This window comes from Paramisgurnus dabryanus, chromosome 9 (genome assembly GCF_030506205.2).
Source record: "Paramisgurnus dabryanus chromosome 9, PD_genome_1.1, whole genome shotgun sequence".
Taxonomy (NCBI): Eukaryota; Metazoa; Chordata; class Actinopteri; order Cypriniformes; family Cobitidae; genus Paramisgurnus; species Paramisgurnus dabryanus.
This window is the reverse complement of record NC_133345.1, coordinates 10892502-10919305: the sequence shown is the minus strand read 5'-3', so window position 1 is coordinate 10919305 and position 26804 is coordinate 10892502. Positions and strand designations below refer to the sequence as shown.

At 40.4% G+C, this 26804-nt stretch overlaps 1 protein-coding gene and 1 long non-coding RNA gene across 2 annotated transcripts; both read right to left on the bottom strand.

Annotated features, from left to right (window-relative positions):
• Positions 1–596: 596 nt before the first annotated feature.
• On the bottom strand, positions 597–1199 carry LOC135769371 (uncharacterized). The gene is made up of 3 exons (XR_010542433.2): positions 1043–1199; positions 841–954; positions 597–710 (listed from the first exon to the last, which is right to left on the bottom strand). It is a non-coding gene; the product is annotated as an uncharacterized lncRNA (long non-coding RNA).
• Positions 1200–13317: 12118 nt separating this feature from the next.
• On the bottom strand, positions 13318–19591 carry chrna3 (cholinergic receptor, nicotinic, alpha 3). Its single transcript, XM_065282627.2, has 6 exons — positions 19470–19591; positions 18854–18993; positions 17663–17707; positions 15548–15657; positions 14341–15469; positions 13318–13927 (listed from the first exon to the last, which is right to left on the bottom strand). The coding sequence occupies exons 1-6, from the start codon at positions 19528–19530 to the stop codon at positions 13799–13801; spliced, it is 1614 nt and encodes a 537-aa protein (XP_065138699.1). The 5' UTR covers positions 19531–19591; the 3' UTR covers positions 13318–13798.
• Positions 19592–26804: the final 7213 nt, after the last annotated feature.

The following is a 26804-nucleotide window of genomic DNA, read 5'->3' as shown; positions in this document are numbered from 1 at the left end:
TTTAAGCAGGATGAGCATAACTATTGCTACAATATTTTAAATACTGTATTTGAATTTTAAAAATGTATCAGGTCATAACTCTTGATTCTTTGCTCTCCTCTTTCTAGTTGTCAGCTTTCTTTTGAGTCATTGTGGCTACCGGAACTCCTTCACATATGTGACCAACACTCCCTTATGAAAATCCACAAAATAACCATGGTTTCGACAATGTGTGCATGTGTGTGCGTGCATTCAACTGATTGTTAATGCCATTAACCACACTGCATGACATTTTTTGTTATTTATTTACATATTATTGGTGTAATACACTTAATTTTTTAGTGATTACAAAGCATTGCTTACCGTTCACCTTTAGTACCAGCAACTCCTTTCAAGTAAAAGGCCATGCCGGCTTTCAGTCCTCCAGTTATTGTGCCCATATAGGGAAAGGGCTGCATTTATCACAAGAAATAAGCATCAGTATACCAGAACCTTTTGAAATGTTTTGGAATATAAAATATGGTGTAGCAATTACTTCTTGGTTTAAACCACCATTTATTTAAGGGCTTGCACTTCATTAACCACCAAGGATTCACTTAAAAAGAAATGTCACTCACAGAATTTTGTGGTGGAAGTAAGAGCTCTGATTGTATTATGGTAGGAGGACTCAAGCTGCTGGTCCCACCGGTTATTGTTGTGAATTGTGGAGATAATGAAAATGTGCTCCAGTTCTTATGAGGAGAAAAAGGTGAGTGATGTTTACTCTCAATATCAAGCTTACTTGAGTCTTACTGGAGTGATAAAATAACATTTACACTTTAATAGTACTACTGTATAACTGATCAAATATTTATGACTTACTTCTATGAAGCCAATAATGTTCACATTAACGTTTCCAGCAATATTCAACGCTGTGACTTTGTCCAGCGGGATACGATGCTTGAACGTGTAAAATTGTCTTCCATTAACGTATAACTGAGGAAACAAAGTGAAAAAGTCCATGTAAAGACACAATCTTAGTTCTGTTTCAATGATGCGCTTACCTTTATGTAATAACACATACCTCATAACCATCAGATTTGGTAACAATAAACAGTTGAATAGGCTCTCCCATTTTAAAAGGATTATCAGGGCCATATTCCTCAGTTTCCCATTTTCCAGCCCTAAAGCTGTTCATGACCACTTTCCCCTTCATTTGGGGTGTTAAGTTAAAAGCAATGTCATCCATATCTGACTGTCCCGTCTTTAAATTTATTGCAAACCTGTATGGAAGTTACAACATGTCTATCTTAATGCAAAGTTAATTTACTTTTATAGATAAAAATTTTTACATTATGTATATTTTATACATATACATTGCATATACAGGGCCTACAAAATAGTTGCTTACTTGTCTGCATTGCTAGCAACAGTGCCCTGCAAGAACAAGGCCTTTCCTGCTTTCAGCCCCCCATTAATTGGGCCCGTATATGGTAGGGTCTGTAAAGAGTGCAAACGAAAAGGCATTGGAAATTTGGAATGTTGTTTTATGTTTTAACAACTACATAAAGATAAGATTTTACTTTCTGGAATACGATAGAAAATGTTTGTTACTCACAGGATTTTGTACTGGATTGAGGATTGAAAATTCAAATTCTGCTTGAACAGGTTGTACATTCCATTGGGTTTCAATCACTTTTGTTGTCTGTGGTGTAGAAGTATTCCCACCCCCAATAGACCAGGTTTGATTCGTTGGACCTTGTCCAAATGACATGACATCCTGTGACTGGAACATCATTGTGCCCTGCCCAAAGATGTTAGAGCCAGCCCAGCCCTGTAAGGTAAGAAAAAGTGGACTGGTTTTATTACCGTTAAATAAACATTTCCTAGTAAACTGAATAAATAAGCAAACTTCACACACATGTATAAATATTTCATACATTATTCCTTTATTTTATTTTTATTTTCTTAAATATGGTCATAAAATGTGCTTAATAAGCATAGATGAATCAGCTAAAATGAATTAAGCCCACCCCACTTTTTAATCTAAAAATGTGAGGGGGGAAAGGCATGCGAAGAACTCAAATATTGGCCGTTCATGAACTTGTCTTTAAAGGAGCGGTGAATCAAATACTCAATTTTAACTTGATACTTTGTTATATAAGAGGTCATCATACTTAAATGAACATCCTGCAAGTTTCAGAACTGAAAACGTCCGTGCTACTGAAATATAACAGTTTTTGGCACCAAGCCAGTAAAACAAGCCAGTGTGGAATTCGGAAAAGTATGACGTCAAAGTAGAATTGAAGCACCTCCCCATAGCCAAATACAAGGACCACTTTTGTAGCCCCGCCCACAGCTTTGCATGACACACGTGTGTCTCAATCAGTAAACATGTCTTTTAAGATTGCCAAATGTAACCAAAATGACTTTTAAATAAATTTTTTCTGAGAGACTTTTATTTTGACGCAGTGATCTAAAGTAACCATGGAAACGCATTTTCGGTTGTGGAAGAACGGTCTATGGGAAGAACACAGACGCTGGATAATGGAGTCTGAATGCGTGGATAAAGTTTGCTTTTGAAGAAGTTCCAGCTCGAGTGGGGAGTGTTTGTGTAAACGGATTCATTTGTAAAGAAGTCGATGCTGGATTTGCAGAGAGACTGTGATTAAAAACACCACTTATATTGGATCTGACAAAAATGACACAGCAGTACACAGTAAGTTTATTTAAGTTACTGCGTTTCACTATTGCTTTGTTAGAAGAGATCGCTTGATATGTCTGTTGTAACATCCGTGTCTAAACACGTATGTTTGACTTTTTTAATTTACTAAAAACATTAAACCATTAATAAAGATACACCACTTAACAACACGACTGTAATTTAACGGTAGAAATATACAGTGTTATTGATAAAGAAGGATTTATCAGCCGCAGTTTAGATTCTGATGCCCGCTTACTGTGTTGTATACGGTAATTTAGGTGAGTTGCGTTTGAACGGTCAAACACTCAACAAAGCTTTTTTATCATATAACTGTGGTATGTAACATTACGTGTATCTAAGAGCAACCTCACAAGCACAATAGAAAAATACAAAGTTATTGATAAAGATTTACAGTCGCAGTTTAGACTCCGATGTGTGCTTACTGTGTTGTTTACAGTAATTTAGTCACGTCAAGTTTAAATTTTTGTTTCTACTTTACTATACGTATTGTCATTTATGTGCATCATCTTTAGCACGCAGAATCTTTTGTGGCTCAAACATATATGTGTTTGGCTGCTATTTTTACACATTAATGTTTTTAAAACATTTGCCCACATGTAATGATGGGTAATGAAGCTGTCCAATCATAGCAGTGAGTGTTTACGTCCAGGTCTTCAGTGCGCCCCGCCCCTTCAAACGAACCATTTCTCCAGACAGCCACTAATCCATGTTACAAAATAGCCTACTATTATTGCTTTTGATGTTTTTGAATGTAAAAACCACGCAAACATCATAAGTAAACATCAGACAACAGTATAAAACAATAAAATCGATAAATTCACCGCCCCTTTAAGTTACAATAGTGTTAAAGGACTCATAAATTTATATGTGCTGTAATGACCTACACTCTCAGAAATAAAGGTACAAAACTGTACCTTTTTTTGTCACTGGGGCTGCACCCTTTCAAAAGTACAGCTTTGCAGCTAAGGAATTCATTTTAGTACCTCAGAAGTACATGCTGGGACCATAGAGAGCTTATTAGTACCTCAAAAATACATATTAGTATCTCAAAGGTACATATTGGTAATAAATGTTTACATATCTGTACCTAACGGTCCATACAATTACATTCTTAAAGGGTCCTGCCCCAGTGACAGCTAGGGTATATATTTTGACGTTTTTCCAAAAATGTAGGTCCTTAAGGTACGGTAATCTACCCAAAATTGAATTCTGTTTTGTATTCCTGTAAAGGTACCAAACAGAAACTTAGGGTACAGCCCCAGTGACAGAAAAGGTACAGTTTTGTACCTTTATTTCTGACAGTGTATACTATTTTAACTTCCACCAAACTTTCTGTTGCATGAAAGGTTTATTGTAGGGATGTGGTTGAATAAAAAATCAGAAACAGCCTGATCTCACGAAAATTTTTACATATTTTTTACGAGTTGGCTAAGTTTGTACAAATAGAATCAAACAAAAACTTACCATTATCATAAAAACAATAATTAACCCCACCCCTAACCCCGACGTCACAAGGGCAAAACGAAATTGGTTGTACAAATTAATACAAATTAGCCACCTCATAAAACATGTACGAATTGCCATGAGATAGCATTAAAAAGAAAGCATCACTCACCTCAATGAACACTACGTTTGTTAAAGTAATAAGTCCTCTTATATCAAGAACAGTGACTTTTTCCAGTGGTATACGATGGTTAAATTTGCCAACCTCCCCTCCACTCAAAAACACCTTAAGACAATAAAAGATTAGGAGTGACATCGAAATATACATCAAAATATTTTTTTTGTTTTGCACAGTTAAGTGCATCTTGAAAACACACCTGATAGTTTTCCGAATTTACAACAATAATCAGATCAAAGCTGCTTCCCTTTTTTAAGGGTAGGGCAAGATTCTCCTCTTTCCCCCATGATCCTTTTTGGCAGCTGTTAAGGACCATGCTGTTGCTGCTGAACACAGGCTTGATCTGAAAGGCAATGTCATCACCTTCAGTCTGCCCACACTTCAGGCTTACGACGAAGCTAAAAGGATTAAAGACATGTTAAAGAGTGAATCAGTGACTCAAAAACAGCTGCTTTTTAAGTTTTAAGTCTTGAACAGAAAATATTCACCTATCAGACTCAAGGGGAATTGCTCCCTGAATGAAAATGGCTTTTCCAGCTTGTAGTCCTCCAGAGATTGGACTGACATATGGGACACTCTGCATAGTAAAAATATCAAAAGAAGCTGTACATTTCCAAATTTCTGATACTGTTTTGATGCACATAAATGCTGACAATGTTAAAATAGCTTTTCCAATGTGAAACTTGACAAAAAAATCAAACAAGAGAATAATAGAATAATATGAATATTGGTGAGGAGAGTAAAGCAAAGTCACTCACAAAGCTGGTGGCCTGGAAGCCTGACTGAAACATAACACTGCTCATGTTGTCGATCACTTAGAAAACGTTTATAGATATACAGGTAGATCCAAGAATCTGAATAAAAATTGTGGTCGGACAATCTTGGTTTTATAGTTCAGAGTAAGTGGGAGTGGTCCAGACCCCAGGGTACTTTTAGCCACAAGGGATTTTAAAATTGTATGGAGGTTCAAAATTGTGTGCATTATATTTTGCTTAGAAACCCACATGCAAAACTTTAGGGGGTGATGAACTGACATAAATATTTGCATTCTTATGACATAGTATTACAGTTTAAACATATTATTGCCTTCCTAAGATTAATTGCTTTTTGTTTTCCTCACCGAGGTAAATCACTTAAGTCGGATAAAAGCATCTGCTACCTCCAAATGCCTAAAGCACTGATCTTAATTTTTACTTGTTATTATATTACAGTGTTGATGTCAATTTAATTGTCATGCAGTTGTAGTATGTTATGCAATTACAACTAAACCTGTTCTTGAAATCAAGGAAGCCAGGGGCAGATTTGTCACTTTGATATTCAAATGGTTTGTTCTTTAAGCAGAATTCTCAGGAGGAAAGAAATTAATTATTATGTACAGAACGGTTTTAAAGTTAACTGAATATTTCCATTAAAAGTTAGGTTGTAACTGTTTCTCATGCCTTGTAACAGAGCTTAATATAAGCAATATTAAGAAAAAATGGCTTCATATAAGTAAATGTAAAATGTCCTGAAATTGTTTGTCATATTTATAAGTTTTTGCAATTTCAGGAGATTTTACCCAATCCATTATTTACCTGCATTCAATGTCCCTTACATGACATCTTGGTTATTTGTTACACCAGCATGCAATTTTTATGTAATATTCTTCTAACCGAAACATTGTCTTTACTTAAACAATCAAGTAAACTACACTTTAAAAAATGCCTTTGAACTTATACTTTTAACAGTTTTACCATATTCACACTTTTAACGTACAATTTTTTTTTATGTAATTGTCAAGAATTCAGTGTGATCAGCCCCGTTTTGTTGTCTGTGTGTTTGCAAGTGTTGAGCACACTACAGTTGAGGGAGGAGTTGAAGACAGAGCCATCAAGTCAGACACCTGATGCTTGACCTACTGACGTGTGCATCATGTTTCTTTTTTTAATCACAAATAAGATGGTGAATTTGTCGAAAAACAAAACTTTTATTAAAAGTCGCAACCAGAAACCCTTTATATTAAACATTTTCATTGCTGTTTATATTGTATGCTCCAGGGGCGTCGTTAGGCCATTTTAGGGGGGCTTTACCCCCCCCCCCCAATTTCCTCTTAACCCCCATAAAAAGTTTGCTATGTTAGCCCCATAAACTCTACAGAAATTCGTGATCGCTTCAGTCCCCTTTACATATAATTTAACGACAGCAGGGCAGACTTCGGTTCTTTCCCCTCTGTGACTTTCACCACGTTCAACGCATCTATGCAATACAGTCGAATACTCCAATAATGTGGCTGAACTAGAGGGGTGTTCGGAGTGTCCAAATTTAGTGCGCTACTTTCACTCCCTTAAATAATTATTTTCCGGTTAGTTCAAATTTATCTTAAATAGGCTCAATTACTTTTTTTACCAAAAGTGTTAAGTTTAAGGTGTATCATGGAGTTTGAATTTACAAAAGTTACTGCAGTTAACATGAGCTTTTTTGTTTCAGACAGTAAATCAGATGAGAGAAATAGGAACGTTTAAAATGCAGCCTTAATTATGTTTACATGCCAGTAAAGTAGTCTCGGTCACCCCCTGGCAACCCCATTTATTTCTAGCTCTGCTACTCTTTGTATATAGACCTAACCTTACACTGTATTAAAAAAAATATATATTCATTTATTTATTCTAGTATACTCTCATTGGGGGTCTGAACCCCCCAAAATGAAAACCCCAGAATCGCCTCTGAAGGAACGAGGGGTACAATACGTAACCAAGACATTTCCTTTCTGCTGAAGGAAAATGTAGGCTTAATTTTTACTTCACGGATATTACACATATGGGATCTCCCTATAGGGGTCACTCCTATGGACGCCAAGCCTTAACATAGGTTTTCAAGAATTCAGCTGGTGAAAGGCTGGCAGCAGACGGTCTGCCATGTCTGGCTGCCAAGGGCCTTGGAGGTGCCACGTCTGGCTGCCAAGGGCGTTGGAGGAAGTACCAAATTCTACAATAAAATTTTTTGGCACTAATATAGTTTCTACGGGTTTGAGGTGAGAACAAGGGAGGAAACTAGCTCGACATGAACACTATAAAACCTAGTAAATGTGTTGGGTGTCGCCCAGCCTGCAGCTGTACAAATGTCTTGGTGGAGGCATCCGTGCATATGACAGCATGCCTGGAGACCTAATTCAGGGGTACACTAGCCCAGAAAAATTAGGGGTCTGACCACGGGGTAAAGGTGCGGAGGCGTGCCAGTGTGATGTTCACCCAATGCATCCCACTGTCCCACGCCCTCCTTGGGACACCATCATGAAGCCCCCACAACCTTGTCACCTCCAGAAGAATGGCACTACATGCGTTCGGGTGGGGGAGGTTGAATCTACTCCAAGCCAACCACGGCAGCCCAAAAGATCATAGCTGTCATCTCTGGGTTGGCCACGGGCTGTGCAGTTGTGCAGCTCTTTTAGGGAAACAGCTCTTGTGCTGAGATGGATGAAGTGCACAGGGGAAACAGCTATCACGAAGAGCTGTGTTGTCATCAGAACTCTGTGCAGCCGATTGTGAGAAGATGTGCCAGTTCAAGGTTAGAGCCCTCCACAACTTTAAACTGTGCATATTTTGAGACACCAGTGCTTGTCTTTATGTTTGGTCTCTCTCTTTCACCCCAGGCCTGGTTCTCTGTTGCCATCAGCCCTGGTCTCCTGGTCTGAATGCATGGGTTCAGCTGTTCTGTCGACTGATTCTGCTGTCATCATGGTTCTCTCAGTGGTTCCTGTCCGTCCAGAGTGGGGCTCATTTTCTGCCTTGGAGTTTTATGGTTTCTGCTATCTCTCTGATGGATTTGTTGTGTTTCTGAAACCTAAATATGGTCTGTATCAATTGCATGGACATGTTCCTTAACCGCATGATTTGGGATCAGAGCCACAGCTTCTAAATGCAAATGCCACACCTAATATCAACTTCAGACCTTTAACATTCTTCAAATGATTTAACAAATAGCATTTACCTGTCCATAAAACAGTTTTTAAGTCATATGTTTCATTACTTTTGGCCCTCTTTAAAAGGGGGGGTTACATTTTAAACGTCTGTAATTCCTAAACTCTTCAGACAATCTGGATGTGAATACTCTCCAAGTAAAGCTGAGAGTGTGCACTTTAAGCCAATATTCACTGTATATATAGTTTTTCCCAGCTGTTGCATCAACAATGGTGTAGTCTTCTCTGTCTGGTGCCCTGCACATCAGCCAACAGTGGGAATGATGTCTGAGGCTCAGACTAGTAATTACCTGGAATTGGTTATTACTAGTCTAGCCACCTTCTTCAACCAGTTTCTCCAGTCCTCTAAAGAAACTTTGATTGATAAAAGTTATTTGTTGCCCATGTCATTATTCCCCTCTGCAGTTGTGAATTTCTAATAAATAAATCACAATTATTGAAGCAGAGTTATGAAGAATAGTAAAACAGCTGGTGCATTAGTAAGGCCATGCAGCATTACCCTATATTCATATTGCGCCCAATAGTTACAGTCTTTTTTATTAATCTCCCCATCTGATTCTAATCAGGTAGGCACTTTTAAAGATATAAGTTGGTAAAAATACGAGCCTCACGCAGTTATTCTACGGCAAAAGGCCTAATGGTAGTGAATATCTGTTCTTACTATAAAAAATTAAACCACAATAATCTATGTAGGTCTGTAGCCTAGGTCTGAGGCTGCCATCTTTCTTCCCCACAAAGAAGCTTGCTACAGCATGGGCTGTGAAGGACTATGTCAGGTCAAAGGACTGTGCCTTCTCAGTGTAATTCTCCATACTTGATTTTCAGGAAGTGATATTGGGTAAACCTTTATTTTTTCTAGAGCAGGATTGGGCAGGGTAGAGTTGGGGTTTGGGTTAGGATATCTAAAATATAATAGAAAATCGTTCTTAGCCGTTCTTATTGAATTAACATAACATAGTTTACATTGAACAAATAACTTTAGTTTTTTTACTTCTTTTAGTTTATTTATGGGCTTTGTTGTGATTTATTTTCTCAAAAATGTGCAATACAAAAAAATACAGGTAAAATATCTAACTGCCTAAGATACCGTTTAGAGCTAAACAAATCAGTTAACTGGGTTGAGCTAGGTACTGTACTTCAGGGGCTGCCTATGGTGTAAATAATGATTGCCTAAGGTGTGAATGACAGGGGGATGTTATAACGACTTATGTAATGAATAAAAAATCATATGAATAACAATAAACATACTGCTGCACAGTCAGAAACAGTCAAAAATTGTATTCTGAAACATTTGTCATTTTGCCAATATCATATGCACTTTTCTTAATTTCTCCTTAGCATTTAACTGTTTTGCAAACGTTTTTATTTTTCCCTTGTGGTTTGGTTCCTTTGTAAGTCCTCATTTTGTTTATGGTTAAGGTGTGAGTAATCTTTGTTGTGAATTCCTTGGTATTTAAGTCAAGTATATTTAAAGTATATATAAGTATATAAAGTATACTTTATCATTCTTTGTCATGTATCTTTGAAATGCAAACACACCACTGCATGTGACAATTATCGAACAGAGATAAGGAAATTAACCAAAAAACAGGGCAAAATGGTCAGTTATCCATTAGTGATGTCAACTTCCTATCTAAGCTTATTTATTAGAAGCCTTATTTGGAGGTATTTTATGGGAATTTATTTATCTATTTATTTAATAAAAAATAAAATGTTTAAAAACCAATCAAATGTTAAATAAGCTGAATAAATTGTTGGCATAGTCTCTTTAGTTTTCTCTAAAGAATGTTGCGTCATTTTATTCCCTTTCCTAAAATTAGTCATTTTTATGTTTTTCCTCAATCTTCGGATTAAAGCATCTGCTAAATGGAAATGTAGATATCATACAGATTCCATATCATACTAAAGCTGTTCTCAGTGTAATACACGGGGACCTAGGGAAGATTTGTCACTTTGATAGTCAAATAGTTTGTTCGCTCACAGCAGAATTCTCAGTAAGTAAAAGAAGAAAAAAAAACATAATTATGCACAAGACAGTTTCAAGCTCAATTGAATAATGCCATTAAAGATTAAGTTGTTGTAACCTTTACTTGTTGTCATGATTCTGCCAGTCGGTTATAGTTAGTTCATGGTCATGTGGCAGGATCGTGGCAGTACCCATGTTTTGTGTGACAGCACATGGCCTTTTGTTTGGGTAGTGTGCTGCCGTGTCTTGTCTCTGTCGCCGCCCCTTGTCTCCTCGTTTAATATTCATTATTGGTTAACTCCCCACACCTGAGCTTCCCTTGTTATCTTGTTTAGATGTCTCTATCTAAGGCCCCAGTGTGTCTTGTCCTGTGCTGAATCGTTTTGTATTGTTCTGTGTTTTGAAACCTTGCTCTTGTGACCTATTGTCAGGAAGTCAAGTCAAGCTAAGTCTAGTCTTGTGTGGTGTTTTCTGTCTTGTCTAGTTGTTGTTAGAGTTTGTCTGTTGCCCCCTCGTGGGCTTTTTGGTTAATAAACCCCCCTTGAGTTCAACATTACCTGCACTTGGGTCCCGTCTCTCTGTAAACAATGACACTTGTGTCATAACTTACACCAAACTATGACTATGGAGTTAAAATCATTGGCCTAAACATTGTAATAGGTTAGACTTGCCCTGGTAAATCTAAGAAATTCTCTTAATGATATGTACAATTACTGTAGGTCAAATTAGACAATTCTTTCCAGCATGGAAACTTTTAGCAACTGGTTAAAAATTAAGTAACACAAAGGTTTTGGTTTTAAATGTTTAAATAAATCTATTGTTTAAAGAGTATGACCATAAGGCTAAACAGGTTTTAAAATATCCATCAAGAAAGATTTAAAGAGCACCTATTTCATTGCTAAAAACAACATTATTTTGTGAATTTGGTATAATACAATGTGTTTGCTTGGTTTATGTATTAAAAAACACATTCTTTTTCTACATACCGTACATGTTTGTTGCTCCAGATATCCCTGCCAGAAAATGCAGATGACCAACTTGATCAAATTAACTTGTGCTTGTGCAGGATATAACAGATTGGTAAGGTAAGGATTACTAAAACATTAAAACCATGTCTGCATTTGTGATTGTAGAAACGACAAACAAAAAGCTCTACTCTGCACTGCTCAAAACTTGCGTTTGAATAATGGATTAGTCAGAAGTAAAATCTTTAAATATGAAAACATAAACTACTTACAGACAGTTGGTCAGATGTGGGTGGAATTATGATAATGAACGCCGTGTCCACATCAACAGGCGCAGGAAGTAAACTGTTGCTTACAATTTGTGTGTTTGTTTTAGTCCAGGAAAATATATTTACGTTGGAAAGTTTACAATTTACAGACAAGGCAGATTCGCACGGGATTAAGATCACACATTTATTACAAATTACTTGAGGTCACCAGGTAATACTAATCCCGTGCGAATGTGCTTTACATATTAAAGAAAATGAAAAATCGTGAATCGAAAAATTGGTGCCCTTTAAGTAAATGAATATGACATTTACAATTTCAGTCCAATTTCCTGAATTTTTTCACATTTCTTTAATTTTCACCAAACCCATTTTTCCCCAAATGGACTCACCATTTCTGACAACTTTTTTATCATCTGTTATGGCAGCCGGCTGATTTTAATGTATTATTTTACCAATGCAGCATTTATAGTGACCTCCAGCAAGAAAGCACTTGAGAAATTTAGTTCACTTCTTTCACATTATGATTTTTGGTATAAATACACATTTTAACAGATTTCAAAGGAACAAAGAAACCTTGTGTACGAACACTTCTTAATAAATGTAATGTTACTTACTTTACTAAGCATTCACGCTAGTCGTCTGCTTGTCAGTTTAGCTCACAAATTATGATGAAGTTAGACCATGAGCTCAATATGTCGGTTATGCTTTGAATAAATATTTTGGCAATATTTTGAGAAGCAGATATAATAAAACACAACATAACTTTGCTATTATCAATAGACAGCCAGTTAGTTAAATTGTAAATTACCCAAATAATGGGTTGTTTTAACCCAACTGCTGGGTTATTGTTAATCAACCATGTTAAAACAACCCAGCAGTTGGGTTAAAACAACCCATTATTTGGGTCACTTTAACCCAGAAATGTGTTCTCTCCTATAGTTACCCGGGGTTAAAAACAAACCAATATTTTTTAGAGTGTATGGTCTGAACAATGAACAATTTTAAGTGTTTTTCTCATCGATTTCACACTTATGAAGAAACAAAAAAGGTATATTCAGTAAGTTAAAACATACCTGAGATAGCCTTTAAAGCTAAAGAAATCATTTGAGTGGTTTAATATGGGTACTGGACTTCAGGGGCTGCCTAGGGCATAGGCAACATGGGTGATTGTCAAAGGTGAGAATGACAGGGGAATAGTTAAAAAAAAATCTCATCGTAAAAAAAACTGCCAATAACATTAAACATACTGCACCACCTAACCTGACAGTCAAAAACGGAAAACATCTTGCCCAACACCACCTGATATTGAAGCAGTAGTCATTTTGCGAGCAGCAAAGGTGCTGTTTAACTCTTGCACAAAAGTGCACAAAAGTTTTTTTTTTTTTATAAAAAATCTTGCATCTCTGTTGTCCAACATATTGTGCACATCTCATCCAGATACAAACATGGCTCGCACTTGCCTAACATACCCACAAGATGGTGCTGGTCGGTTTAAAATACTCCAGTTAAAGTTAATCTAAAAATTAACATTCTGTCATCATTTACTCACCCTCATGTTGTTTTAAACCTGTATGAGTTTTTTTTATTTTGATGAATGCAAAACGATAAATGGTGGAAACCACACATTTGATTGTAACTATTGACTTCCATAGTAGAAAAAAAAATGTTATTGAAGTATTGTTAAAATGATGAAGAAGATATTTTGATAAATGATGGGGAGCACACAGAATTTTCATTATTGAGTAAACTATACCTTTAATGCAAACAAATTTAAATTGTTTTAGTCTGAAAAAGTTTGAAAATAATGTTATAAAATGCTATAAAATAAACATACATGTCATTTTTTTTCCCACTGATAATGTACAAACACAAACTATAGTTGTAATCTTTTATATTTTAACATGTACATTTTGTCCCATTAGAGTCTATTAAAAGAATATAAGGGGAAATGTGTGATCAATTTTATTAAAGTCACAAAGTCTTTATAAACAAAAAGTAACATTTAAATATACTTACAGAGAAGATGGCCTGTATCCCTATCTTACACTTCATCTATGTACCAATAATCTGTCTAGTCATAAGTTGGTTTTGATAATTGGTCTTAAATTAGGGAAAACTGTCTAATGTAAGATTGAGAGACATGGATTGAGAGTAAACAATTGGCAAGTCAGTAATGAAGACATTCATTGTATTAACTTTATTGTTACCCTCAGAGATCCCAGGGTCACCCATACTGTAAACTGAATTATTTTAGATCTGCTCTGCACAAAGAAAATCAGTTTTCTGATATTATTAATGTGATAATAAAAAATTGTTCTCATTTAAAGTCTATGTAGGTATCAAATGTCCTCGCCCAACAGTAGGGGCTGCAAGAAGAGTCCAGCTGTACCCAGAATGCACACAAGGACAAAGACCCACAGAAAGATCCTATCAATCACCATGGCAACATACTTCCAGTCATCTTGCACCTTGAAAGGGTTGAAAAAACAATATGTTAAAATATGAAAAACACACCTTCTTCCATGGCTCCACGGCTAATAGCAGAATTAAGCAGTACACTATTTTAAACAGCCAGCAGTTGAATGAAATAGTTTTTGTTTTTAATTAAAATAATAATCTGCTATTTCGTATTTACTTGCACCCATGTCACTCCATACACACATCTTGTTTTTCTTGCTCATGGATTACAGAAGTAGAGATTTTAGTTGTGTGCCATGACAACCCTCAGTCACAGCGAAAAAGATTTAAAAAAATCTCTACTTTGTTTTCCAGTAGAAAAACAAGATACAGCAATGAAACAATTAAGTTAGCTCTGAGAGCAAAACAGTAATAACAGGAGATAGTATCACTAGCATTATTAAATCAGAAACAACTAGCTTACCTCTTTGGCATCATTTTGTAACTTCATGTTTTCCGCAATGTACTTTACACTCTCAATGGCCTCTCTGACTTCAGGTGAAAGACTTGGCATACACAAAAACCCTCCATTCAGAGATTCCGAGCTGGAACAATTACTTCCTCCTTCTCCACTTCCCATGATGCCACCTGCTCCCCCCTCTGTGGACAGTTTAGAGGCGTGTTGCTTCCAGCAGCATGAACATCGTCCTTCTCTACATAAGAAGTTGGACCCTGTTTTACATGCCTCGCTTAGGTTATTTAGCTCAGTGCACAAGAGGAGTTGAGGGCGGGGTGGGAGGCTTCCCAGCAGACTGTCCTGCTTAGGGAAATGTGGGGGAATGGAGCCTGGTCTCTGAAAGGTGCAGGGTCGTGGACTGGCTTCCGTACAGCCGGGGCTCCCTGGGTCCTTCTCAGGCCGGGTCATGAACATGACCCGAGGGAGCAAACCAAGAAAGACATGACGCACCCAACGTGGCATGACATGGGTCTTTGGGGTGCGGTAATGTACATTGAGCACGAAGACTGTGATTACAATTGAAAGAGTAACGAATATCATGGTGAAAAGAAGATACTCTCCAATCAGAGGGATAACAAGAGATGTTGATGGAATGGTTTCTGTGATTACCAGGAGAAAAACGGTGAGAGAGAGGAGAACGGAAATACACAACGTCACCTTCTCGCCACAATCCGAAGGTAGATAAAAAACCAAAACAGTCAGAAAGGAGATGAGCAGACAGGGAATGATCATGTTTATGGTGTAGAAAAGCGGCAGGCGGCGAATATAGAGAGAGTAAGTAATATCCGTGTAGATCTCCTCGCAGCAGTTGTACTTGATATCATGCTTGTACCCAGGAGCATCGATAATCGTCCATTCTCCACTTTCCCAGAAATCATTCAGGTTTATGGTGGAACCAACTAGCACCAGGTCGATTTTAGCCTTGTCGTAGGTCCATGAGCCAAACTTCATGGTGCAGTTCTGGTAGTCAAATGGGAAGTATGTAACGTCAATCTTGCAAGAGCTCTTAAAGATGGCTGGTGGGATCCAGGTTACGTCTCCAGTGAAGCGCAGAAGAGCTTTAGTCTTATCATCCACCTGGAAATCTCCAACTGCACTGTATATATAATAATGTATACATTGTATAATAATGCTCAGTGAAACCCAAATCTTTGGTTTAATGGATCATGCTTACTTGTTGTACAACACTATGTCTGGCTTCCAGATCTTTTTCGAGGGCACACGGATGAACTCCACACCTCCAAATTCTTTGGGATCCCACTTGAGCTTATAATCATTCCATATCTATACAATGAAAATTGTTCAGAGGATTCCCAGAGGAGACATAATGGAGTTTTCAGTTAGGTCTCAATCACAATCTCTGTCTCAATCATTTGTTAAGAGTTTTTGCAACAAGATCTCATGGAAAGTCGTGTTATAGTCACGCAAAATTGTATTAATTTATTTGTGTTCATGGCATGAAATTCTGCTTTTTTGGTGTCTTTTTCATCTTTTTCGTCTTTTTTAGGGTTGGGGTTAAATTTGGAGTTTAGGTTTAATGTATTGGTTTCTATATGTTTTTCTTCTGCTTTTAAAGCTATTCTCGCCTGGAGTTGGGGTTCGAGTTGGGGTTTGGATGTCTAAAAATGTAACAGAAAGTGAATTGAGTGTCACGAAAAAGACATTTGTGCGAGTGTCAAGGCACAAATAAAAGCTGAATTTCGTGCCATGGACTTAGGGATCGACCGATATGGATTTTAGTGCCGATGCTGATAGCGATTTTTGTTTCATCAGCCTTAGCCGATGATCGATACAGGCTGCCGATTTTCTTGAGCCGATATTTGGAGCCGATACTGCTTTTGCTCACTCAATTTACTTCATAAAAATGACACAATAATGATGCCAAATGTTACAAGTCTCAATTTAAAAAAAAAGAACCATTTAACAGGTGAAGGTGCTATGGAACCATGAACTGCACTCTCCACAATGACGAGGAACTATCAGCAAAGGATATTGATTTCTAGCACTTTACTACTACAAATATATATAGGGGACAGGAATTATCTTAAACTAGGACTAGAGCTTAGTTTAATTAGGAAATATAACTAGTTTTAACAAACACGCCTTACTAAAAACATTACTTGTGTCCATTTTGAGGCAAAACACAGGGCACTGATGTATTTAAAGATATGTTAAAGAGAGATGTTATTAATTTGGACTTTGTCTTACATTTATTTTAGTCTAGGACTAGTCTAATCCCTGTCCGGGAAACCGCCCCATAGAGATGAGAAATTAAAAAAATTGCTTTGTCCAGCTATGCCCAGCTGTTAGGCCGAGCTTTCGATGTTGTCATGGAAAGGTTGGTTGTTCCAGCACTCTGTCTGTAAATAATGCCTGATACACATAAAACTCGCAAATATCGGCTGGCCGATATATCAATATATAGGTCTATCTCTACCATGGACACAAATCAATTAATATAATTTTGCGTGACTATAACACGACTTTATATAGAATTTATTCTCGAAATCTGTTGACTGCAAAAAATGCATTTTCATCTAATGCCAAAGATTTGAAAAACACTTGAAAAAGATCTACATTTGAAATTTGAAGGTTACAGCATGCAAGATTCAAAAGCTTGGCTATAAGCCATGCCTGCATTTGTTATGCTCCTGGTTTTCTCAGGTGTCTGTCCACAGACTTAGAAGCCTATAGCAAAGCCTTGCAATTGCAGAAAGGACTGGGTTACAGAAAACAGGACAGTCAGATCTGACTAATGCATTTTAAGGAAAGCCATATATCAAGATTTTTTATTGTTATCTGTTCTACAGATCAGTTTGTTAAATATTTGACTTTTCTTTACAATGTTAAAATCAATTGATTAACCACTGAAACATTATTAAACGATAACAGTGATGATAACAGTTAACAACATGCTTGATATGATTGGATAAGGGCAGCATAATGTGTCATTTTTCCTGAATAGATTTCTTCTTAAGTCATGGTTTTCACATAATCACTTTTAAGCAATGTGCATAGTGCTTTATACCTCCTATAATAAAGCAAATGCTGTGATATGTAATGGTTTTAAAGAATCTGAAAACGCTGTTATTATTGTGACCTTCAGAATACAGATTAATTCATCAATGTCACACCTAGTTGAGTTTGAACTGTAAAATATTTTCCTGTTTTGTTAATACTTTTAATTATTTGAACTTCTTATTAAATAAATCATATCAAAGGTACATTGATTGTAAACATATCTAAATAAATTGGTAACCTTTCAGACATAAATAATGTTTTTACTTACATGTCGCAGCCAAAGATTGGTCTCCATAATCTGGTTGACCTCATCCTGTGAAAAAAATATTGAAAGGAGCATGCAGTCATGAGCAGGCAATTTCCAGGCGAGGCTCTTCACAGATGAATACTGAGGACCACCTGAGTCCTCTTGCCATAAGGCATTTTATGAAGCACACATGGACTTCAAGGCAAATATACTATTAAAGCAACCTAACTGTAAAGAGTTTGTCAGTTTTAGATTAATATTTGATGTGTTCTGTTTGTATTTCAATATTGCATTGAAAGCGAATATATTTGCATTGATTAGCTGAGATCTCTCTTTCTAAAACATATCCATTACAGGATATTTTATTTAATATTTACAGGGAAGCAAAAGGATTTTACACAATAGGGTATTCAGGTATATATCAGTATATGTGTTCCCTGTGAACCGAATTAAAGACCTTGGAATTACAACAGCCTAAGCTTCATGCTCACACAGTTAAGCTATAGTATTTAGAATTCCTCTGTAAATAAATCTTTGCCTCCCTAAACATGTCAAACAAACTGACATTTTTGGATTGCATTTAAGCAGGGTTGGTTTACAGCAAAATACAGGGAAAAGACAATGTTAAATCATAAGCTCATAGAGTCATTTACACTGACAGATCCATTTGTCTCAATTCAGAGCTTAGATAGAGCACAAAACAGCCTGAGGCTTTGAAGCTGTGGCATATACTGTAAAGCTCAAGCATGCTGGAGTGCCATCCACTTCCTCTTTGAAGATGACCTGTACTCATCATCATACAGCTAATAGATAACCGATAGAAGCACAAAGACGCATTAAGGGCATGATTGTAATGGCAGCACTCACAAAAAATAATGGCATTTATTATAAGGCTAATTATTAATAAAAATTAACCTATACATTAACCTTAATTATTTACAAACACTGTTAAACTGATGACCAGCTAACTTCTAGAGGTCACGCTCTATGTGACCTGGTAGTGTAGTAAAGATAACACGCACACACACATACACCTTTCTCTCTTATACAGTACACAGCAAGCAGATTAATTGAAAGAAAACAAACAGGAAAAGAGGGCCTGTCTCAACCATACATTGTAACAATCATCAAAGATGACCACTAAAGTCATACACAATCAGAAAATCTAATTCAGCTAGGTAGGTGTCAAAATCATCCTTGAAAAGCACTTACCACTTTGACAAGTTGTGACATGGACACTTCAAACTGAACTATGACTGGGTCAGACACATTCTCCACTGGTCTGATGTACTGGTTATAATTGGAGAAGATCACATTGAACAGTTTGTGCTCTGCCTCAGAGCCTTTAACCCCTGAATCAGGAAGAATGACATATTTACCTACTATATCTGGACATGGAGTTTTTTTACAATATGCAATATGCAAACAAGACAATATTGAAATTAAATATTTTGTCATAGTATTAATAATGAAATATATCATGCCTTCTCACAAAGCTAACAATTTTTATGAAATCCTTACCACCTTTTCGCACATATGTTTGTTTTAAAATTACCCTTAAATTTTATCATAAAACACTGTTACATTTGTCACATCAGATTTGATTATAAAAGGTCTTATTTTCGGCCAAACAGACACTAATGTCATACAAAAAAGTCTCTTAAAAGTGTTAGAAGATGCTTTATTCAAGAGCAATCTATAATTCAAATATGAAAATCCCATTTAAAACAGAACTTGAGTCGTTTTTAAACAGCTTACAAAATACATTACAATTAAAAGCAACAAGTATGGAAGCATACAGAAATATTGCCAGTCTTACTCTACTTACCAGTCAGATAAAAAAACATAAAGTGGCAGGTGTGAAGCAGGAGAAAAGACCTAGCGTTCATCGTAGGGTCCAGAGGATTCCGCCTAAAATAATCCAAACGGGTTTAAACGGGTCCGAAGCAGGCGCGACCGCAACGGAGAGCGACAAAAAGAAGCGCAGATTGGAAACAACAGTGCGCAGATGGAGAGGGGGGTAGAGAGAGAGAGAGAGAGAGAGAGAGAAAGGCGGGAGCGCGCAAATGTCAATCAATTTAGGGTGGAAATAAGCCCTAGTGGTAGGTTTGACAAGCAGGGCAAAAGAAGTTGCATATGTTACAGGAACTCTTGAGCAATATTTGCCTAAAAATGAATCGCTTGCTTAACTTCGTCGCCCACTTGTGAAGCAGGGGATTTGATTCATAGAAATAAATTGATTTTTTTCTCATTTTAATCATTCCACAATTTTACATGGCTCTTTCAGAATTCAGCACCTTGGACAGCTCTCGTCAATATAACGTAAGTTTCCTAAACGTAAAACTACACTCTAAAAAACAAACGGTGCTATATAGCACCAAAACAGTTGCTTTGGATCGTAACGATAGAAGAACCATTTTTAGTGCCATATAGCACTGGTGAAGAACCAGTGAAGCACCAGTGAAGCACCAGTGAAGCACCTGTGTAGAACCATATAGTGCTATGTAGAACCATATGTGGTGCTATATGGCCCCTATATGGTTCTACACAGGTGCTTCACTGGTGCTTCACTGGTGCTTCACTGGTTCTTCACCGGTGCTATATGGCACTAAAATGGTTCTTCTATCGTTACGATCCAAAGCAATTGTTTTGGTGCTATATAGCACCGTTTGTTTTTTTAGAGTGTACTTGAATTTTAAACGCCACCTGAAAAGGACACAACAATAAAATAGAGACGGCATCTGGAAAGAACCGCATCTGGTTAATACCATAATTTAATCATCCTTAAATTTAACTTTATGCTAGGGAATTATGTGTTATGTGGGACTTTTTATTTCAGAATAATGTGACATATTGCGATGTGTATAGCAAAACATATAATTTACACCCTATAGCTCAAGCATTTTTTTGCATGTCTTTGTTGAGATTTTATACACACACACAAAAAAAACTTTGATAGCTGTCACTGCGTAAGGGGTAATTTAAAAACAAGGCATTTTTTATATTTACTAGTGTTTTTATTTTGCTTCAATGCATTCCAAAGCATTTTTAATCCACTACATTTCATAAATACAAGTTGTCGTCTTACATTTAACACTCAAGTACATTAAAAAAATATAGTAGCCTACTTTTCTTTTACTTAAGTAAAACTAATTACTTTTACTTAATTACTTTTTACTAGATTTTTTATATAATTAGGTATTAAGTAAAATTGTATGAAAAGTAGTGGAATAAAAAGCATGATACTAGATTATAGTGAATTAAACGTTTTCCAAAGAAAACACTCAGATGATCAAGTATAACGTTAGATAACCTACTTGAGAAACGTACTTAACTTGAGTAAAAATACTTCACTAATGACTCACTGCTGATAACAATGATACAAATGATCCTTATCCATCAAGTGTAAACCATTTTCAGCAGCGTCAATTTATAAACCATAACAATAAAAAGGTAAGAAAAACTACGGCATACTTTGTAAATCTGGCTACAACACAACACATAAAATATAGGCACAACATGTAGTCTCTTTTATTATTTAAATAAAACAACAACTCAAAGAAAACCTAAAGCAATTACTGTAGATGTTGTCTTGAAAATATCTTAGCATCCAAAAACGCTTAGGTTACTCATGTAACCCCGGTTCCCTGAAATAACGGGAACGAAGCATTGCGTCAGTTTGCTGACGCTATGGGGGAAACTCCTGTTTACTCCGTGATTGAAGCCTATTGGTTAACGTCTGTAGAAAATACAGACCAATGACGTTTGAGCCCGCGCGGGGGCGTGGCACACGTCCCTATATAAGCCGGTGAAATACGTCAAGAGCTCATTATTATTCGACTGAAGCGCGCAGCCGAATAACACTCGCTGCGTAGACGTTTGTAGCACGGCCAGCGACGCAATGCTTCGTTCCCGTTATTTCAGGGAACCGGGGTTACATGAGTAACCTAAGCGTTCCCTTTCAATACGGTTCACTTCGCATTGCGTCAGTTTGCTGACGCTATGGGGGAACGTAATCCCATCCCGCCGTGCATACACAACGGACTGAGGTGCCCTTACCGGAGAGACACTGCATGTGGCCCTAACCCAGCATATACATAGCTCTAGCGAGCGCAAGTGTAAGCACCATATATGAGACAGTAATACGCATACAGTGAAGTTTCTAAACGCACCATGATGCATATACAATAGAGCACGAGACGGCGGGTTCCCTGAGCGCGCCGCGAGCTGTGCATGATTTATTAATAGGTAGCCATGACGGTGAGCTAGCAACGCACCGTGAAGGCATACAGAAACGCAATCGCGTGAATCATTAAGCCGATAAGACCTGTGCTTGTAAGGCAGGGACATCCAGGCTATAAAATCTGACAAACGTAGACGGCGAGGACCAGCCGGCCGCGTTACAAATGTCAACGATAGAAATCCCCGTAGACCAAGCCCAAGATGAAGCCATACCCCTCGTGGAGTGAGCTTTTAAACCAACTGGACAATGTTCATTCAGGGAGGCGTAAGCCAAAGCAATGGCTTCGACGATCCATTTAGATAGCCTCTGTTTAGTGAGCGGCATACCTAAGGAATGTTGTGCGAAGCTTACGAACAGCTGATCTGACTTGCGGTATGAGGCAGAACGGTCCGTGTATATTCTTAACGCTCTGACGGGGCAGAGCGTGTTCGGGGTTTGTTCGCCGTCCGCCGTTGGAAGGGCGAGAAGTGAAACCACCTGAACTCTAAATGGCGTGGTCAAAACTTTAGGAATGTATCCCGCTCTCGGTCTAAGGATCACTTTGCTATCGTTAGGACCGAATTCCAGACACGACGGGTCAATTGAAAACGCGTGTAAATCGCCCACTCGTTTAACCGATGCCAACGCCAGGAGGAGAGCGGTTTTAAACGAGAGAGCGCGCAGGTCAGCCTGCTCGAGGGGCTCGAAAGGGGGACCGCGCAGCGCTTTCAGGACCGTGGACAGATCCCAAGACGGGACCGTGTTAGGTCGCGGTGGGTGTAGTCTGCGAGCGCCTCTGAGGAATTTAATGATTAGATCATGTTTTCCCACGGTGCGACCGGCGATAAGGGCGTGATTCGCCGTTATCGCCGCCACATACACTTTAAGCGTCGAGGGCGCGCGACCGCTGTCCAGCATTTCCTGCAGAAAGGAGAGAATATGCTCCACTTCACAGGTGTTTGGGTTTAAGTCTTTCGTCGTGCACCAATCAGAAAAAATAGACCACTTTTGAGCGTAAAGGCGCCTGGTAGATGGGGCCCTAGCTTCAGTTAGAGTATTTAACACTCGTCCTGAAAGGCGTGAAGGTTGCCGTTCAGAGACCAAACGTGTAGATTCCATAGCTCCGGCTGTGGATGCCATATCGTCCCTCTCGCCTGAGATAGGAGGTCTTTCCTCAGCGGTACTGGCCATGGTGCTGATGTTTTCAGCTGCCATAGGTCGGGGAGCCACGGTTGATTGTGCCAAAACGGAGCGACCAGAATTATCGCGCATTTCGTCTCTCTTATCCTCTGAAGGACCTGTGGTAACAGGGCCACCGGAGGAAAAGCATACAGAAGACACGCCGGCCATGCTTGCGACAGGGCATCGTGATGTCTCGAGAAGAAGATCGGGCAATGCGCGTTCTCGTCTGATGCAAACAGATCGATCTCCGCCCGGCCGAAGACGGTCCATATTCTCTCGACCGTCTGAGGATGCAGTCTCCATTCTCCCGGCGGCGGACCGTTGCGCGAGAGAATGTCTGCACCCGTATTGGCTACACCCGGTACGTGAGTCGCTTTTAACGAACGTACGTTCGCGTGAGCCCATAATAAAAGCCGTTTCGCCAGCCTGGATAGGGAGCGAGATCTCAGCCCTCCTTGGTGGTTTATGAACGAAACCACCGTCATACTGTCCGACCGCACTAGAACGTGTTGATGTTGGAGTTTCGGTCGAAAGTGTCGTAGCGCTAAGATAACCGCCCACATCTCGAGGTGGTTGATATGTAGCTGAGACAACTGGTTGTTCCACGCACCGAAGGCGAGCTCGCCGTCGCAGTGAGCGCCCCAACCCGTCGCAGACGCATCCGTAGTCACCACTTTCCTCCTGCTCACGGAGCCGAGCTCCGTGCCCGAGAGGAAAAGGTGAGGGGATGTCCATATCGAAAGCGCTTTCACGCAGCTGTACGTGATTTTGATTAATAAGCGGCCCGACAACCAAGCACGGGGCGGAACTTTCGCTTTCAACCAAAACTGAAGCGGCCTCATGAACAGCATTCCCAACGGTATTAGTGGGGATGCTGCTGCCATCAGACCCAGCATTTTCTGGAATCGTTTGAGAGGGAGATGTGAACCCGCTTTGAACGATGCCGCCTCGCGTCTGACCGTGAGCGCGCGTTCCTGTGTAAGCCATGCCCGCATCTTTAATGAGTCGAGCGTCGTGCCTAAGAACGTGATTCGCTGCGTGGGGGTGAGCAAACTCTTCTGGAGGTTGATTTTGAACCCCAAATTCTCCAAATGCTGGAGTACAACGGTCTTGTGCGCAGTAATTTCCCTCTCTGACTGTGCCAGAATAAGCCAATCGTCGAGGTAATTCAATATGCGGATGCCGCTCTGTCTGAGAGGGGCGAGAGCCGCATCCGCACATTTGGTAAATGTGCGTGGTGCCAGAGATAATCCGAAGGGCAGAACTTTGTACTGGTATGCTGTCCCGTCGAACGCGAATCTTAGGAACGGCCTGTGACGTGGCGCTATCGGAATGTGAAAGTAAGCGTCTTTCAGATCCACTGATATGAACCAATCGCCCGGTCGAATTAACGCCATGATTCGTCTGGCTGTAAGCATTTTGAACGGCCGTTTGGCAAGAGCGCGATTCAAAACGCGTAGATCCAATATCGGTCTGAGGCCGCCGTCTTTCTTTGGAACGAGAAAATAACGACTGTAAAGCCTGATTCGCTTTGATCCGCCGGGACCGTCTCTATCGCGTCTTTTAGTAATAAAGAACGCACCTCTTCCCTGAGGATCTGTATACGATCGTCTGGGACAGTGGTGTAGAGAACGCCGCGAAACCGGGGTGGTCTCCGGGCGAATTGAAGTGAATAACCGTGTTGGATTACGTTTAGAATCCAGCCCGGCATACCGGGGGTGGATTGCCAAACGTGAAATTTGACGGCGAGCGTCGATATGCTTATGGACGTTAAGCCGTGTGTGTGTGTTTGTGTGTACAGAGGAGGAAATTTGCTCTTTTTGTGAAAAGGTAAAAATTTGTGTTTCGCTGTTACAGCGAGGGTGTGTCCAGCGCCCGAGGGGACTGAAACACGCAGAACTTTCGAGGGCGGGCCGGCCGAAGCGGGACCAGAGCCTCTTTTCCTCCTCAGACTCTCTTCAGGGAGGCGGTGCCGGCGTCGGGTCCAGCGTAATCCTAGGACGGGGACCGCGGCGTCGAGGCGGGCCAGCCGGTCGTGCAGGACGCTGGCGCTTGACCTCCGGTTCAGCTCTCGGCTGGGGCTGAGCTGGTGCTGGCTTAGGGCGTTGAGTTGGCGGCGGTTTTGGGCGGCCGGTCTCAGACGCTGAGGCAGATCGTTTCGGTAGAAAATGCCGCATAGCCTGCGACGATTTCTGTGCCTCAGTGAAGCGCTGGGTGAACCCCTCCACAGCGGAGCCGAAGAGCCCCGACGGTGACACGGGCGAGTCAAGAAGGGCAACCCGGTCCGTGTCCTTGATTTCCGTCAAGTTCAGCCACAGATGTCTCTCCAGAACAACCAGGCTGGCCATGGCTCTTCCTACAGCCTGAGTGGCGACTTTAGTGGCGCGAAGGGCCAGATCAGTCGCGCTGCGCAGGTTTTGAAAGGTCGATGGGTCCGGACCTGACTCGTCCATGTCACGGAGGAGTTTTGCCTGGTATACCTGCAGTACCGCCATCGTATGGAGAGCGGATGCAGCGTGTCCGTCGGCGGCGTAGGATTTCGACGCCAGGGTCGATGTCAGGCGACAGGGCTTCGACGGATGGTTCAACTTAGCCCTCCATCCGCCGGCTGAAGACGGGCAGAGATGGGCGGCGACAGTTTCCTCGAGCGGCGGCATCTTAGAGTAGCCGTGTTCGTCGGCGCCGTCCACTACGGAGAGGACGTGGGAGACGGCGCTCTGAGCTCGGGTGGAGTGGGGAGCACGCCAGGATTTGGTGAGCTCCTGGTGAACCTCAGGGAAAAACGGCGCCTGCCGTTGGCGGGATGATTGACGGCGCCCGGGCTGCAGAAACCACTCGTCCAACCGGCTGAGTTGAGGCTCTGACGGCGGCGACCACTTGATATTGAGCTCCGCCGTAGCTTGCGTCAAGATGCGGATGAGCTCAGAGTCGTGAGGACGCGACTCGGTAGGTTCATCGGCGGCGGCTGCGTGGGCGTCGTCATCCGAAGCCGCCCAATCCTCCAACTCCTCAGAGGATGACATCATCTCCAAGTTGTCACCGGACCCAAAGGAAACCATGCCGCTAGCACTCGGCAGGGGGCGTAAGTCCTCACGGGCGAAGGTGACAGGATGACGGCGGGGAGACAGAGCACGCGGGGGATGAGCCGGCGTGGACTCGGTCTCAGGGTGTCTTCCAGCTTCACGGCTCCGCTGCTGTTTAGGCGGGAGAGCACGGGAAGCCTTCCGTTTAAAGATATCGAGGCGGGAGCGCAGCACCGCGATAGGAAGGAGCTCGCAGTGGGCGCAGCCCGCCTCAGTGAGTACGGCCTCGGCGTGGGCAGGACCCAGACAGATGACGCACTCTTTGTGGAAATCCTCCACGGGCAAAGGGGCTCGGCAGGAGCCGCAATGCCGAAGCGACATTATCTCAACGCGCTTCTGCTCTTTTAGATACTCTTGTAGGCTCACCGGAAAGCGGCAGGGGAACACGCTGGTGTGTTGTAGTCCGCTGCAGTGCTTGGATCGACGGCGAGTAAGGGCTTCTTCTTCGGAGCAGCGAGAAGGTTCGCGCTGAAGGAGAAAAGTAATGAGCTCTTGACGTATTTCACCGGCTTATATAGGGACGTGTGCCACGCCCCCGCGCGGGCTCAAACGTCATTGGTCTGTATTTTCTACAGACGTTAACCAATAGGCTTCAATCACGGAGTAAACAGGAGTTTCCCCCATAGCGTCAGCAAACTGACGCAATGCGAAGTGAACCGTATTGAAAGGGAACTAA

Excerpts from the sequence above, each read along its gene's own strand:
- chrna3 (XM_065282627.2), bottom strand. The coding sequence starts at position 19,530 with ATGAACGCTAGGTCTTTTCTCCTGCTTCACACCTGCCACTTTATGTTT. Across the intron at positions 18,994-19,469 it reads TATGTTTTTTTATCTGACTG|GGGTTAAAGGCTCTGAGGCA; the intron begins GTAAGTAGAGTA and ends TTCCTGATTCAG. Across the intron at positions 15,658-17,662 it reads CCAATCTTTGGCTGCGACAT|ATATGGAATGATTATAAGCT; the intron begins GTAAGTAAAAAC and ends TTCATTGTATAG.